Genomic DNA, 16,764 nt, shown 5'->3' on the forward strand with positions numbered 1-16,764 from the left:
ATAAGATGTCAGAGGAGTGGTAGCTTGAGGGGGTGGGTTATCACTTCATGAGGGGTTTAAATGTCTAACTATTACGTTGCTTTGTACACCTGAAACTAATAAAAAAAGGACATTTTTTAATTATAGTTTTTGTGGTGGTTAAACGTAGTTTGAAATGAAAATGCCTACCAAATGGTGCAGTTTTTCTATGTAATACAGGATATCAATTCATCCATGAATAATTATAAGCATTCAAACATTTACCCTCTCTGAACACCATACACTTTCTCTAGTGCAAAACAACAAGTCACATATTTAATACATTCCCCAAAGCGCCCTACTCCTATCTCAGGGCACATGTGTGCCATCCTTTAAAGAACTGGGTACTTTTTTCCTACTTTTTACCCAGTTTTTCCTACTGGGTACTTTTAATATAATACACTTACCTTACTATATGGATTGTCTTTCCTCATGTACATAATTTATAGAATTCGAGAAAAAAATGGTGAGGAATGATAAAGATTAGAATATACATGTATTTAGTTAAATAATACTAAAGAGGCATAAGTCAAAATATTTTCCCTGATACATAAATACTATGATGTGCACTTCTGTATGGAGATTTCAAAGTCTGAGTCATTGTTTGGATATACAGATCTTACTTGAGGAAGTGTTTGGACTGAGTCCGAGGGGTTCCAAGATGTGTGTCTGAGAAGCTACGAACCCCGAGAACACACCAGGTGGCTGAGTGTGAGACATAGGTTTATGGAGACTTACCGACCGGGAGAGTCTCTGGTGGCCACAGGCGGAAGGAGTAGGCAGGCTGAGCCTCACGTAGGCTGAGAAGAAGTGAGGTTATTCAGGTACGGAAAACAGAGAGCGTTCATGGGAGAAACCATCTGGCAGGCCCTGCTTGTATGTACACAGTGTCCCAAGAAGCCGGGCACCTTGACTGCCAGCCAGCTCATTGCCTGTAGGCCAGGTTCTTACAGGACATACATTCTCATCCATTTCTGTTTAACAGCTTCTACTTTACATAGTTCAGACCTACTTGCTTCAAGAATTAAAGAAATATGCTTTGTATTTCTCTTAGATCAACATGTCCACAAATATCCTAATGCTAAGAGAATAAACTTTTAATTATCTGAAGAGGATTTCCAGAATCTATTCTTACATGTCAATATCTTAGAGGAATACTTTTTGTACTCTCCCAGTTAAATGAAAAGGCACTAAATCAGTATGCTTTGAGTATCCTCAGATTTTCGAAAGATCCCTCCGAGTTGGTGGTGTCTTGGTGTGGGGTTTTCAGGATTTACCCTAGCAGGTAACTTGAGGAGATCAAGTTATTATTAATTTTCATATCCAAGCAAACCAGTTATCAATACTCCTATGGTCCTATTAACTTCTCTGTTTAAAACATGCCAGAATATGGTCCATCTTCCCTTTCTATGAGGAGTCGTTTAGGAAGATTGGTGATCTCTGCAATAAGTAAACCCCTGCTTGGAAATTGGAAAAAAAAAAAAAAAAAAAAAGCAGGTTTACCTAACAGTATGTCTCCTAATAAAAAGGAAAGCTCTTTCACATAGAACTTATATCATGCTGCTATAAATAATGAAACCAAATATCTGTTTGCTTTACCTCCAGTTGGCTCAAAAAATTAGCCTAGGACAATTGGACAAGATTAAATTAGAATATTTCAGAAGTGACTATGGATTCATGAAGAAATAAGGGATTCAGATGAAATATTTCACACAGAAAATCAGGATAAATGTTTTGTGATGCAACAGAAACTAGGCAAGTGCAGGAATTCAGGGAAGAACGTCTTTTCATGGTTGAAACCAGTTTTTCTGAGCTGATTGTTAAAGCACGAGATAGTACTACAAATAACTATTAATGCACATCCAGTTCTTTGTAATTGTTCATACAATTCCTTTATTCCCATTTATATCTTTTAATACGAGCACAATATTCTGAAGTTGTGAAGCAGAAGTTGTAGGTAACTGAGTGGAACGATCAAAATCTACTCAGATTTCCAGAAGAGCTGCAGAACGTGGAAAATGACAAATTCCTTAAACACGGGGAGCCAAAATATGCTAACAGTGACATCCATTTGCGTAATCAGTGACAAAAATATAAGCCCATATTGTTATAAAGAACATAATTATATTGCCTGCTGTTGCTGTACAAAGAATTCCAGAGAGAAAGAAACTTATGCATAATGAATGACTCCCAGCTAATCACTTATTTTCCGTTGTTAAATGTCCTTCAAAATAGGTGATGCTCATTAAATGTGGTGTGCTGACAGGTCTGGGGGCTGTGGAAACAGAACAGGGTCACTCCAATGGTCTTTTCCCTTGAAGATAAGAGTGCAGGGTCCAGAATTTGTTCAGAATGTCCATTCCTCTTCTGAATTTGTGACCAGGGAATCAATTTGTGATTCAGTACCAAATAAAAATAATTGGTTCATACTTGAGTCGGGTCTGTAGAAACTGAAATCAATTCAGTTGTGTACATGATGAATTTTAAAAGGTGCCAGGTTCTTGTTCAAAGTCTGGATTTTAATAACATCTTAATAATCCTTCAGAAATGCGCTGCTACTTAATGCAAAAAAATAAAAAATGAAATTGTGCCAGCATTTCTTCAACTGTAAGATTAGGTGTGTTTTGTAAAAATAAAGTATATTAAATCTTCATTTTTAGGTCAGTATTAACAAATGTCCTGATGTTGCTGTTACATAGATGTAAAGATTCATTTGGTGCCTGGAAAGTAGAAGAAATGTTACTATTTATCAGAAAGCAGTGGAAAAATAAACAGGTAATACACAAATTATGTAATCCGAGATATCATATTTTCTATTATTCAGCCCAATTTGCAAGCTGCAGAGAAAATTTCTCTGATGAACTTCACAGGAACAATACATGTTCTCATTCCAGAAGGATAAGCTTCCCCACGCTCAAGACCTGTACATAGCTAGAGAAGGAGTAGTAGCTAATTAATCTACCTGGACAAACATTTCTACTCTTTGCTCTCCCTTCAGATCATCTTCCATTTAGAGGTGTATATACTACTTTCAAAAGGGCTGTTGGCTTATTCTCTGTTGTTATCCATTGAACAAAATGCACCCTTCAGCTCCACCATCTAATGTTTTATTCCTTTTTGAACACCAATCTCTTTTTTTCCAATTGTTTACAAATCTTCCCCAAAGCGTAATTTTTATAATATTCAAAACTGAGGCTTGTTTAAAGAACTCTACATGTTGTAATTCTTCTAAATCTAGTAAATCAAGGAGTCTACAAAGACAAATTTTCTTCTCTACTTGTAAAGAAAAAAACATAGTTTTGTAAAGGCCAGTGACTTCCTTATTATAGTTAAATGCATAAGAAAAACTAATATCTTTGTTGACAGAGCCACTCTGGAAAGCTTTCAACTCCTTATCCTTTTTTAGCCATAGAGATCTAAGGAATCTGACATTCAGGTCTCACTAAACAGAGATGAAAGTTATCATGTAATTTTAATAGAGAATACTTACAGGAAAAAAATTGTAACTACTATATTTCCTTTTGAAAACATGCTTTCCCCACTAGAACAAGTATTTTTGTTGTTGTTTGCTTTTCAATGGATTATCTTATCTCTCTATTACATAAATGGCTATATGAATATGTTTGTTTAATCATAACTTGTTACTGGGCTAATGACAATATTTCCTTTATTATGACGTAAATATATTAGGCTAGCATTTTAAATACATTCTGTTCAAATAGATTGCAGGCAGAATTGTTTAGCCTTCTTCTCATTAAATAGTGGCAGAAATGATCAAAACAAAAGATTGGGTTACCTTCCTACACCCAAGTGCTGAATCTTTCACACACACACTCACACACACACAATACTAGTCTGAAAATTCCACTTTAAAAAAAAATCATCAATTTGATTCATGCTTTGAGAATGGACAATTCTGTGCTGTTAAAATTTACAATTTTCTGGAATGTTTGCAGAAGATACAATAGATGCTGATAAATCTCCGGCTGTTGGAAACTCATGAAATTGTACTAGGGATTAGTTGTGATAGTATATGTAAAATATTTAGCATGATCTTGGCACAGTTAGCAGTGTCAGCTCCAGAATTCCATGTAAGACAGCTTAGGGTTCACAGTCTAATTGGAAGTAAAGTAAGAAGACTTCTTTTGAAGTTGTAATTTTCAAGTAACTATCTTGCTTTTATTTAGATTGCTTTTTTCTTTTGAGGTGCCTGGGAAGGGAGGGTTGATGAGTACTACGGGGAAGTAGAAAATTCTCCCCCACAGTCCAAAAACCAATGGCACCCATAATTATAAGAAAGGCTTCCATTTAGGGAAGATGGAGACAGGCGTTCATTCCTGTTTCTGTGCAAGGGGGTACGGCACTGATATCTAAAACACAGAGACCTGAACCACCTTCCATCTTTGCTAAAACTTAAATGTTGTTCATATTTGCCTGGTTTTTCTAAACTCTGAGTATTTTGGTTTCACTGTAATGAACACTATTTTCTCCTATTGTCTTATATTGTTATATTCAAATTTCAGCTCATGAATTTTAGTTGTTAATAGGGCTTCCACATTAAACATTTATGGTTCATACCTTGATTTTGGACAAAGCATGGCCAGCATATCTATCTGCAGCAAACTTGTTTTTCTATTAATGTTATCTTCATTTTTAATTTTCTTTTGCTTCAGTGTTTATTTTTAACAGAATATTTTATCTGTTATCATTTATTATTGAGTTTTCAGTTCTCTTATTAATTTCTGATTATTTTCTTTTCTCTTGTAAATTTTAATCTCCCCAAATATCTAACATTTTTTTAATTTTACATAATCTTTCTTACTCAATAATATCAAATTATTTTTGATTTTTAAATTAACTAGAAATAATTGAGAAATGAAAAGTCAGAATTTTGCACAAAAGCTATATATACATACACACATATATATATGTATATATATATATATGTATATATATATATATACATATATATATATGTATTAACTTTTCAAAGGTGAGAATCGTAACTTTTGTCCCATTCCTCCCCAAATAAAAGTTGTAATGTAGTGATCTGCTCAATATTCGTAGTTCTTATTTACTCATTCAGTCTTAATTTATGTTTTCATTTGCATTAAGCATCTCAAAACTTCGAGGATGTATTAAAAAATGATAGTTGGCAAGACATATGCAGAAACATTCGCAACCTAATCAATAACCCCACTTTGATAAAATGAAAACAAGTAATATGTAAATTAATGTTACTGGAGCAATATATACATATATATACATATATATACATATATATACATATATACACACATATATATATATATATATATATATATATATATATATATACACATACACACACACACACACATTTGGTATATACTTACTTATTTTGCTGTCTTTGATCTGCATGCACAGTATGAAATCATAAAAGCAACAAACATCACCACACCAACACTGAGTAAGACCATTTCTACTGTGCCAAGGAGGTTTATCTTTCCAGTCACTTGACTTTTGAACATTTCTGCCTTCTCATCACCAACGGTACCAGTCTGTAATCAAGTTAATAATAGCATTATTTCAGTAGATAAGTGAAGGGTTTTAAGTATTTTGCTCCACTAATGTGTCACTTTTCTCTAAACACTTGTATAGGTGTAACTCATCTGTACCGATAAGACAAGTCAATGGAATTCAGTTTGCAGGTTAAAGAAGTCATTAAATGTCAAGATGGGATACAGAATGAAGTATGTCAAGATGGAATACAGAATGAAATATACCTTCTCCTTTTAGATGTGTTATCTAGCACTCTTCAATAATACTAGGCTCTATTGATCTTTAGAATGGTCTTACTGAAATTTTCAGTTTTCTAAAGGTGTTTCCCAGTGACAGAGGGAAATGGCAAGGGTCAACAGTTTCACATCCTCTAAAGGCTTATACAATGCACTTACTAATTCTGTGGCTAATCAATTCCATGTTTTACACCAAAAATATCTTGTCAGGCAGTAGGATAGACTACTGCCCACGTCCACTCTAACCTGGCTTTCATGAGCTTGGTTGGCTCTTATTAACACTATAATAATATTCAGTGAATCTTGAGTTATTTTAAGTTAAATGTGTGCATGACTCTTGCCTATCATGACTCTTGCACTACAACAAGAAACAATGTTTAATAGATGCATTTTGAAAATAATCCAAAATGACAGGAGGTGTTTGTCTTTCTAAAAAAACAAAAACACCGAGACTTACACAAACTTATATTTCTGTGTGGTTTGGTTCTCTCAAGTAGCTATAATTAATAATTTATAACTCATCCATATAGGCAATGGAAACGCACAATTTCAAATACTATACATATTTAATTTTGCAACATCTAAAGCATTTTTGTATACAAAGAAGTTTACTGCTTTTAAAGACAAAAAATAAAAATACTAACCTCATTAAGCCAAAGAATAGGCACAATATAGTTCCGCGTCAGACGTTTCAATGCACTGTAATATACATTGAAAAAAATATGAAAATATATACTAATATATGTTACATATGTAATAGAAATTTTAGTAATTATTAGTGTAAATAAATATTCAGAAATTAGTTTCTTTTGCAACTTTGTTAAGTTCCTTGATTTCTGTTTCTTGAAATGAGTCATTTAAATTTTAATATAGCTGTTTCTCAGACATCTTTTATTCTGAAAACCTTTCTAACACAGATTTCTAATTAGATTGACTTTTTCTAAGCACAGATTTTCCCTTTGAACAAATTCTCCTTAGTAAAGTGAAAATATGAATTCTAGAAACTATTGTCATAGAACTATGTGGAGAGCTAGAAAAATAAGAGATGCCACGATATACTTAAAAACATTCCAAAATATGTATAAATATAATTTCAATGAATGCCAGGTGTAATTCTGAATTAAAAATGAAATTTATAAGCATTTAATTATTATGCCAATAAGAAGTTCAAGTTTTATATTCTTTTCACTTTTATAAATTTACTTACGTTCTTACAAGAAAATACTAAAAATCATGCAATAACTTTGTTCAAAAGACTCACTCAATTTTTTTCGCTGGCTTGACCAATATGTTGACCTGTAGCCGTTTTGCAAATCGTAAAGTAAATCCAGTTATCTAAAAAGAGAACAAATTAATTACTAACTTCTTTTTAAAACATTCTTTTATAATATCCAAAATTTATTTTTACTGTTATATAAAACTTAAGGTAAAACTATTCTACTTGAAGTTTGTGAAATTTATTAAGTAATTGGACATATTAAATATATACCTAACTCTGTATAATTACATTATATGTGTATATGCACATGGGTATATATACATACAAAAACATATGTATACAGGTACACACACACACGTAATTTCTTTGTCCAACCTAATGTCAAGATTTTAGTTAGATTTATAATATTTACCAGAAATGGTTTTGGGGAATCAACAAGAAGAACAGTACTGAAACATAAGAGCTCATGCAGTTAATTTCTGAATTGTGCAATATATATATATTCAGTCGGAATCTATGTACCATCAGTTTAATAATACTACTTCTATAATTACTTAAATTGAAACATGACTACTAAAATTCTGTCATTTCATTTAACTTTTGAAAATGAAAATATTAAAATAATTTAAAAATTAAAACTGTTGTGTTATGGGAATTTTTATAGATTTTTCTTGACCCTAAGTATAATAGATCTTGCTCCAAATTCACATATACCCACAAAAATCTCTTTTGATCCCTCATAATATACAGTGTCTCTTGAGATAAGCAGTACTTGGAGTTAAGTATAAAATAAGCATAAGTCAGTAATTTATATCAAATTGTTTTAAGCCAATTAGAATTATTTCTGTCATTGATATCCCCACCCTATGAATCATAAAAAAGGCTTACAAAGTTCCATACACTTAAAAACTGAAACTGAATTACCTTGATATTTCATAAGCAATAGGAAAAATAATGTAATTTTCACTGAAATAAGTTATCATTATTGTGATTCAATAAATGTGATCAATAAATGTAATTGATAAAGAGAGAATTTATTTTTCTTTTAACTTCATTCTTTTAAAAAGCAATATTAAACAAGTCAAATAAATAATGTATTTGCTTACAGGTTCAACATCTAAGTATGTTTTATGTTCTTCTTCATTTGGTTGTAAGCCTTCAACAGTTTCTGCAATTTCAGGACTTGCATGTAGCAAATGAGGAAGTGAAAGGATCACAGGTTTTCCTGAAAACAAGTTTTAAAAAGATAACTAGGGATAAATCATTTCCCTCATCTCACATACCACTCAGAAAAGATTCCTTGAAAATAAAGCTTTATACATTAAAAAAAAAAAAGGCGTTGGGTTTGCACAGTAATTCAGGAGGATGAGGGAGAGGGACAATGATAACCCCTGATCACTGCTGTACAAAAATAAAATATAAAATTCTGCATCATCCTACTAACCAGCCAGTTGATTGTCTATTCATTTCTTGGGTGTTGATTTTTAATATGTAAAGCTTAGCTGCTAAATTCATTTTCAGCCATATATGTCCATGTTTCAAGCAGTAATATGGATTGAGAATTAACTTAAGAGGTTTTTCTTTCTTTATTCATTCCCACTCCAATATAAAGAAGGTGAACAAAATTAGACTCAAAATTGTGTTTAAGTCAATTCTTGTTACAGAGACATATTGAAAATATGTTTGTATTTTATGTATCATTCAAGGAAAGAAAAAGCTAGAAAAATAGCAGATGGGTAAGTTGGGATTCTCAAAGTATTATGGGAATTATTTTCATTTAACCGTAAATCTGAAAGGAGCAAAAGGATTCTGCACAGTAAAGGAAACCATAAAAATAAAAAGGCTATGTCTGGTATGGGAGAACATATTTGCAGACCACATATCCAATAAGTAGTTAATATTCAAAATATGCATGGAATCCATACAACTCAAAAAATAAAAATAAAAAGCTAAAAAAACAGCCCAATTGAAAAATGGGCAAAGGGCTTAAATAGACATTTTCCAAAATAGCACAGGGAGATATCAGAATGATTTCATCTAATAATTAAGTTTTGCAGCACTGAAATAATTGGGACCTCAAACACAACACAAAATCAAAACAAAATTTTTCTCTCATCACCCTTACTTTCTGCCCTTCTTGCTTTCTCACTTTAAATCTCTGGTGGAAAGGGATTCCAGGTAAAAGTTACATTTCAAAGAATACTGTAAATCATGTCATGAACTGTAATATTGAGAACATTTACTCACCTTCTTTGCACTTGCTAATGTCTAGCACACCAAAAAATGTACAATTATTTGAGACCTCCCTGTCTGTGCAGAAGCAGTGGTTGTCTGGGTTTTGAATAGGAGAGGCAAAGGCTTTGGGTGGAAGAACAAATCTATACACATTAATTCCTTTCAGATTAAGTTCCTCTGCGAACACAGCATAGATTGACCTAAACACAGAGAAGAAAGAGCTTCATTCTGGAGATCTGTTTTTTTTTTTTTTCTTATTTTTAGATTTTTAGTCTTGCTTTAACAGAAAAATACAATATACTCTCGTTAGAATTCTTGTTTAATTTTTCAGGAAAAAAAGTTCTTTTGAAATTTTAAGACATACCAGAACTCGATACCTGAGTATGAGCTATTCTTACCTTTGTTTTCAAAAGCTTCTAAGAATAATTTTTGGTTGTAAAGTACCGTGGAGTACTGATACTGAAGATATTCCTCATAGTTTATTTCCTCTATAGATTTAATAATCTATATGACTCCCTCAAATCCTTTACTTGTGCCCAGTTCAAATGTGATAAAAATGTCTCTCTTTCAAACCTTAGTCATGCAGAGGTTCGGGGTGTGTGCATGTGAGTGCTTGATATAGTTTCTGGGGTGTTTGCATGTGAGTGCTTGATATACAGGGGGTGCCAAATAAATGTATACACATTTTAAGACAGGATAATTGAAATGTGTATACCTTTTTTGGCCATATATATAGGTTATATATCCTATACCTCTATCATTTACCAAGTGTCCACCATTTTCTAGGCCATGTGGTAGGGCTCAGTACATATTTCTTCCAATCCCCAGATGACTCTATAGGAAGAAATACTGCTGTCTTCAATTTTGCAGATAAGGAAAAGATTCAGAGATATGACATACTTGTTCACAACCACACAGTCTTTAGGAAGAGAGTTTGAATTCAAGCATATTGATGTGGGCTGCAATGCTTGTCTGGTATCTAAAGGACCCCCATCAATTTGAAAAGATGCTGTAGTGACAGAAATGCACATTAATTAACATTGCTCTGTGACAGTGACAGCATCCTCTCTGGACATCTTTAGAAAGATTGGGCATAACTTGACTGGTATTCAACATATTACTCATTAAGTAAAAGAAAAGAAAAATGGTTCTTGCTTAGAAAGGACAAGAAAATGATGAGCACCATGCAAAATATCCTACATACTTCCATTTTTTTAAAGTTAATCACATCATGAATTGCATATTGTATTCTTCATCAAGAAAAGTTTCTCTAGGTGTATTTTATTTTTCTCAAGTAACATTATTAAGTATGAGCTTCTTGGTTTTGTGACTTGGAGAAAAAATTTTCTGACTCACAGAAATTCATTGGTGTCTTTGTCTTACCTGCAAATGTCAGAGGAAAAGAACTGCAGTACCCGGGTCTTCTCAACAAAAGGGGGAAATGTGGCTGCATCTGTTTAAAAATTAAACCAGTGGCAAGGGATCAGATATAATGTGTGTCCCAGAAAAATCTAGAAATTTCTATTCTAGCATAGTCAATACAAATAATAATGCAAATTGTATATGTAATTTTAAAATTCTCTAGTAGCCACATTTTGAAAAAAGTAAAAAGAAACAGGTATGTTTCATTAAACCCAGTAGATCCAAAATATTATCATTTAAACGTGTAGTAGAGTGGCACTTTTCTCACCATGAAGTTCATTTAGAACTCCTTTTAGTTTTGCATTATTTTACTTTTGATGGTGATTCATTTATCTGCCCTAATGGCTGATTAGTATTTTTAAAAATCATTTATTAAAGTTCTCTCACTAAACAGTTTCTTGCAAATGATTTGAAAATATATCCATCAAACTATAAAGGGAATTTTTTGAGTGCACTGAATTTCTGCCATCATTATGATCCATGGGACACACCTGATACATGAAGAAATAACTAGAGAACTCCTCCATTTGCTCCTCAAATGAATATCACCAAAATGAGCCACCACTGAATTATTTTGTTCAATATAGTAAGAGCTATCCTTCAGTTATGAATTCCATGTTATTTTTCTGTTAAATACTCCAACCTTGTAATCTTATTGCTTTTACTTACACTCTTGTAATAAGTGAAATATAACAGAAGACCACAGTGAACTTCATCCTGGCATTGGGAGAACTGAATATTAAAGATTAGCTTAAACTCTCCAGATAGGTCTCTGAAAGGGTATTACCCACAACTGCCTTCCCTACACCTTAACCATGAAGGAAAAGGATGCATTAAAAATATTTTAAATCATTATCTGAAATATCACTGAAGATTATGTCATAATCATTCCAGCAATTACCATAAACCATGAATACCAAATATAGCTGATATAGCAGGGATTTTTTTTATTCAAATGTATATCAGTATTTTCATTTTAAGTCTCTACTTTTTGCATAACTTTATATTAAACTTTCTTTATCTTTATTATGTTGTTTTCCTACAGAGTATTGCCTCACCAACTTTGTAAATATCGTTCTTCTGCCTCTGCTTCTTAGTTGTTGAAAGCTCACTTCTGATTTAAATTACCTCATGATATTTGATTGTCATTGCTCTTTGAAATCTTAATTCTTAAACTAATAGGCATATGTGTACTTTGCTTTTCCTCAAGCAATGTAATAAGCAATGTAATAAGAACCATTTTTTTTTCCCAGTTCTAATTCAGGATGTCCATTTTTGCATACATTTTTTTCATGGTTAGCAGACATCTAACCTTGTCTTTTTTTTCCTCTCTTATTCTGACCACCTTATTCAAAATAGATGGCTCTGTCTTATAACTTCACTGATTCTACTTCAGCTTGAAACCTCACTTGGAAGTATGATTTATTTTTTGAAATTATCTTGAGTTTTTAATTTTCTTAATTTTAAATTATTATTTATACAGTATTTACAAAAGATGTGAATAGTAACTACTTCTCTTAAGTTTTTTTTTAACCCATTATTAAGGCAGCTCATTAAAGTTTTACAAAGCAAATATTTCCCTAGTAATGCAGTAAAGACTAATTATTGGTTAATCTTTAGAAATCCTATTACATTAAACAGATATTTACTAAGTGTATATGAGCATGGAGACTGAATTTGTTTTGGGGATATAAAAAACAGGTCAATGTACACTCGCCACATTCAGAATCCTGCAGAAAACATGGTGGATTTGTGGGGAGAAGGAAGTGAGTTCACTGTGATTATTGCCACAAAACAAATGCTCTTACCTGTACCATTAATCAAGTCACAATAGTCTGACCAATAGCCGAGAGTCCTTAGGAATAAAAAAAAAGAAAATGAGCAAACAGTCTCATTTTAAGAGCACCTTCCTCATATTACTTTGTCTATTGTTATTAAACACTTCTAAAATAATAAAGATTAGACATGACAAATGCTAAGTTTAAGAAATGTCCACATTTTCTTTGGAGCTTTCATCTTGTTGAGATAAATTAAGTGCCTGATACCATTAAGTGACCAGATTATAAAATAAAAACTTCCAAAAGTTAAATATAAACAAGTTGGAATGGACACAGTTCTGAAAAAAAGAAAATTGAGAAACATTTACCAGAAATTTAGATCTCTACTTAGGGGATGATTATTTTTCTAATGAGAGAAAAAAATTATTTGGTAGTATGTTGTGTTCATACTGAATAGGAGGAAAATATTAAGTGAGTAACTGTTCTAAGGTCAGTATGAGGAAAAAAAGGGGAGTGGGGAGGAGGAAAAAGAAAGGCAGATGTTTGATCAATAGAGATTGTAAACACGTAGATAATCAATTTATACTTCCCCCCCTTTTAACTCTTGCATGAACTGGCATTAAAGTAGGACACGGTTTATTAATTTATACTCTGCTATCTAGAACACACACACACACACACACACACACACACACACAGAAGAAAGGTTGGACAATTAAGTTCACGAACTTTCCACCATACAGAAATGTGAACTTAATTGTCCAACCTTTCGTGTGTGTGTGTGTGGTGCCAAAAAATGTATACACATTTTAAGAAAGGAAAAAACAGTATTAAAATTGTAATAATATATAGTCATGTTTGACTTCTGCAATTACAAGAGGTGCTCAAAGTGGTTACCATCAGTGTCCAGACACTTCTGATTAGCTTGGGCAATGTTGACCAAAGTGTTATCATCTCTTCAAAGGTGTATACATTTTTTTGGCACCCCAGTGCTGTATATGCATATACGGAGGATGCCAAAAAAATGTATACACATTTTAAGAAAGGAAAAAAACTATTGAAATTACACTGACGGTAACCACTTTGAGCACCTCTTATAATTCAAGATGTCAAATGAAACTTGTAGTCATCTTTTGTTATTGGTATATATTGAGTATTATGATTTTAATAGTTTTTTTCCTTTCTTAAAATGTGTATACATTTTTGGCACTATATATACATACACACACACACACACACACACACACACACACACACACACATCTATATGCAATAATAACCATAGTAGTAATCGTTTATCTGAATCCTCAGCCACCTTTTAGTGATGGAAAAACTTTTTTCTCACTCCTAACATATCATCCATTGAGATATCAATGCAAGTTGATGCTTCTTTTTAAAAAAAATAATAAGATATTAATTATCCTCATTGTTGCTATCATCAGTTAAATTAACCTGAGCATAAGCTTAAACTGATGTGAAATTCTTACTCCAATTAGGAGCGTTTAGAAACTCTTCTCAAAATCTCTCTCATATATTGAAATGGAAGAAATGCTCATGTTCCTCAGTATATAAAGAGTGATGTGATTTCCCCCAAAATGAACATTTAGAAGTATTTGTTCTCCACTAGACTTTTCTATTTAAAAAAAATGTGACAATGGACTATGCAGAATAAAAAGTACTACACTAGTAAATATTTAATTGTATGCAAGTTTTAGATAGGAACTCAGTGTGAGGAAATGGTTTCTTATTTTAACAGAAACATTGCATCTATTTTGATTACTTTGTTCTTTTTCAGGCACTAAGTTATCTAAAAGCATATTTATTAAAGTAGAGAAGAAAACAATGGCTTTCTCCTCTGATCTGTATTAAAATTCTTCCTATTTTACACATGATAAATTACTTATATTCCATTTGAATAGAGAGGAGCTAGTAAAAGAAAGGAAATCATGGCTATATGAACATATCTTATTCTATTACAACTTCAAAAGAAGCATACTCTTTAAAGTTAAAATATAAATTTTAAAACTACTTGAAATGTTAATTCCATTTTTGTGTTGATAAAATTTTAAAAACTGAGTTATCAACATAGAAAATCATTTCAAGAATTTTTTAAAGGGGATAGTCATGAAAGTGCATGGATTCATTAACGTTTTATCTTTATAGACACATTAGGTCATGTCAATGGAATGGACAATTTTTATTTGATATATTCAATAAAAATGTTTAAAAACCCAATGAAATACATTCTTCTCCCTGCTAGATAATCAGTGGATGTATTGATTTTCTTCTTTTTCATGTGTGGTTATCTAATTGTATGGGCACACTGTAATGCTGGTTATGTAGCAGAAATGGAAATCAAATCGTCCTTTTGGATTTCTTTATGTAAGAGAACCTATACACAAAGGTAAACCAAGCCCTAAAGTGGGGCTGATTTTTAGCAGCTAGGCACTACTGTGACTAGTTGTCATAACTAAAGGTTCAATGCCTGGCAAAACAGGAATATCCAGGGCTGAAATATAGGCAGATCTGCTCTATAGGATGGCTGAGCTTTTCCAATTGTTAAATGAATGCCGCTCTTGCCTTAGAGTCCCCTAGTAACACACACACACACACACACACACACATTACCTGGATACTTACCTTTTACCTTTATAAGCGTCAATTATGCCAACTTTGCTTATGTCATCTTTTCCATTAAAAACTTTATAAACTCCATCAGCAGTGTTGTTGTACTGCAAAGATATGAACAAGGAAAAACACTTCTAGAACAACCCATATTTTCCAAGTTATAAAATATGTGATTAACTCACTTTTGTATTTCTCAATGGTTATTCATAATTATCTTATATGATTTTAAAAAATGTGCATGCAATGAAGTTTTTAAAGGGTTAGTCTTTAACATGTTAAAAAGACAGACTATAAAAGGTGCCTAGAAATCAGTGCTCCGTGCTAAGACAAAGGAAGCAAACAAGTATCAAAAGTTGGCATAATCCAGTCTCTAGGACTCTTTCTCATAATTAAGCCAGTAAGACAATTTTAATTACTACTCCTATTATGTTGAGAGGATATTGAAAAAAATCTATGAGAACAATGACAGATTTCTAGATGTATTCGAAATGTTCTGATCTTTAATAGTGATTACCAAAAATTAGGTATACAAAATTAAAAACAGAATTACCCAAGGAAACAGTTATGAGTATGTGAGTTAAAAAAATAATAACTGAATCTCTGATCCCTCAGTCTGTCTACATTGATACTTACTTGATAGATAAGCTTGTCATTGTAAATACTATCTAAAAGTAAAATAACCACAATGAATTGGAGAATGTAACTATTATTATATCACATGTAATGCCAAATCATAGTCAAAATTCCAATTCTAGAGTCAGCTTGTCCTATTTATATTTCAAAACATTAAGCTAGAACTAAGTGTATCACTGTGTTCATATTTTCCTTAATCTCCAAACTGCCATTTCCTGACATTTATAGACCACTAGAAGTTCTTATGAACAAACTCCATTGATATAGGATATTGTTAATTTATCAATCCCATTGTGAATTTAGGCTGACTTTTAAATTTACGTTAAAACAATTTACAGAGAAGGAGGAATGATGGAATTAATACATTTAACAATTAAAAATATGGTATTAAACTTGATTTCTTGAGAAGAGAAATCAAAACCGAAAATAGTGTTCAAAGCTTTATCAGATTATAACCTATTTTAGAGAAATTATATATTTATCAGGGAATGGAAACCAGATTAAACCGCAGCTTCCTGATTTTAAATTTAATTGTGAAATTTAGATAAGTGAATTTTCTGAACGAAGCTGAAGCCATGTGAGATAAAGACTTTTTTTTTAAAAATTAGAATATATATTCCCATCAGATAGGATTAACATACTAAATTACAAAATTATGAATTTTTAATGCCATTATATTTATCCAATTAAAATATAACAATATCAACATTCACGTTTGGTACTCACAGGAAAAAACACACCAACTGTGGTAGCAATAGGATATGGAACCAAACTCAAGAATGGATCCTTGTAGCCCCACAATATTTCTTTTACAGTTCTCCTTTGAAACATAGATGATTTTGACTTTTTGATAAGTGAATTGAGTAACACTTGAACAAATGCATTTGGATAGAGATGTGGTGCAGCCTGCAAAAAAAAAAAGGAAAAAAAAAGAAAAGAAAGAAAGAAAATCACTGCTAAGATACCAATTGCAGTATCAGATATTTAACAAATAAATTGATTACACACTAGAATTAAATTTAGTAAAAATGTTAAAACTCTATCTTTAAAATTA

General features: G+C 32.0%; 1 protein-coding gene across 1 annotated transcript in view; it reads right to left on the reverse strand.

Moving 5' to 3' along the window:
- Positions 1-1,728: 1,728 nt before the first annotated feature.
- CD36 (CD36 molecule (CD36 blood group)) overlaps positions 1,729-16,764 on the reverse strand; it is a 52,986-nt gene continuing 37,950 nt past the window's right edge. The window contains 10 exon segments of the mRNA XM_081079182.1: positions 1,729-2,738; positions 5,394-5,558; positions 6,440-6,494; positions 7,057-7,130; positions 8,121-8,239; positions 9,262-9,449; positions 10,633-10,702; positions 12,480-12,526; positions 15,090-15,181; positions 16,437-16,666. Coding sequence (XP_080935308.1) covers positions 5,394-5,558; positions 6,440-6,494; positions 7,057-7,130; positions 8,121-8,239; positions 9,262-9,449; positions 10,633-10,702; positions 12,480-12,526; positions 15,090-15,181; positions 16,437-16,666 — 1,040 coding nt within the window. The 3' untranslated portion in view covers positions 1,729-2,738.

The sequence above is a fragment of the Rhinolophus hipposideros genome, assembly GCF_964194185.1.
Source record: "Rhinolophus hipposideros genome assembly, chromosome: 18".
Taxonomy (NCBI): Eukaryota; Metazoa; Chordata; class Mammalia; order Chiroptera; family Rhinolophidae; genus Rhinolophus; species Rhinolophus hipposideros.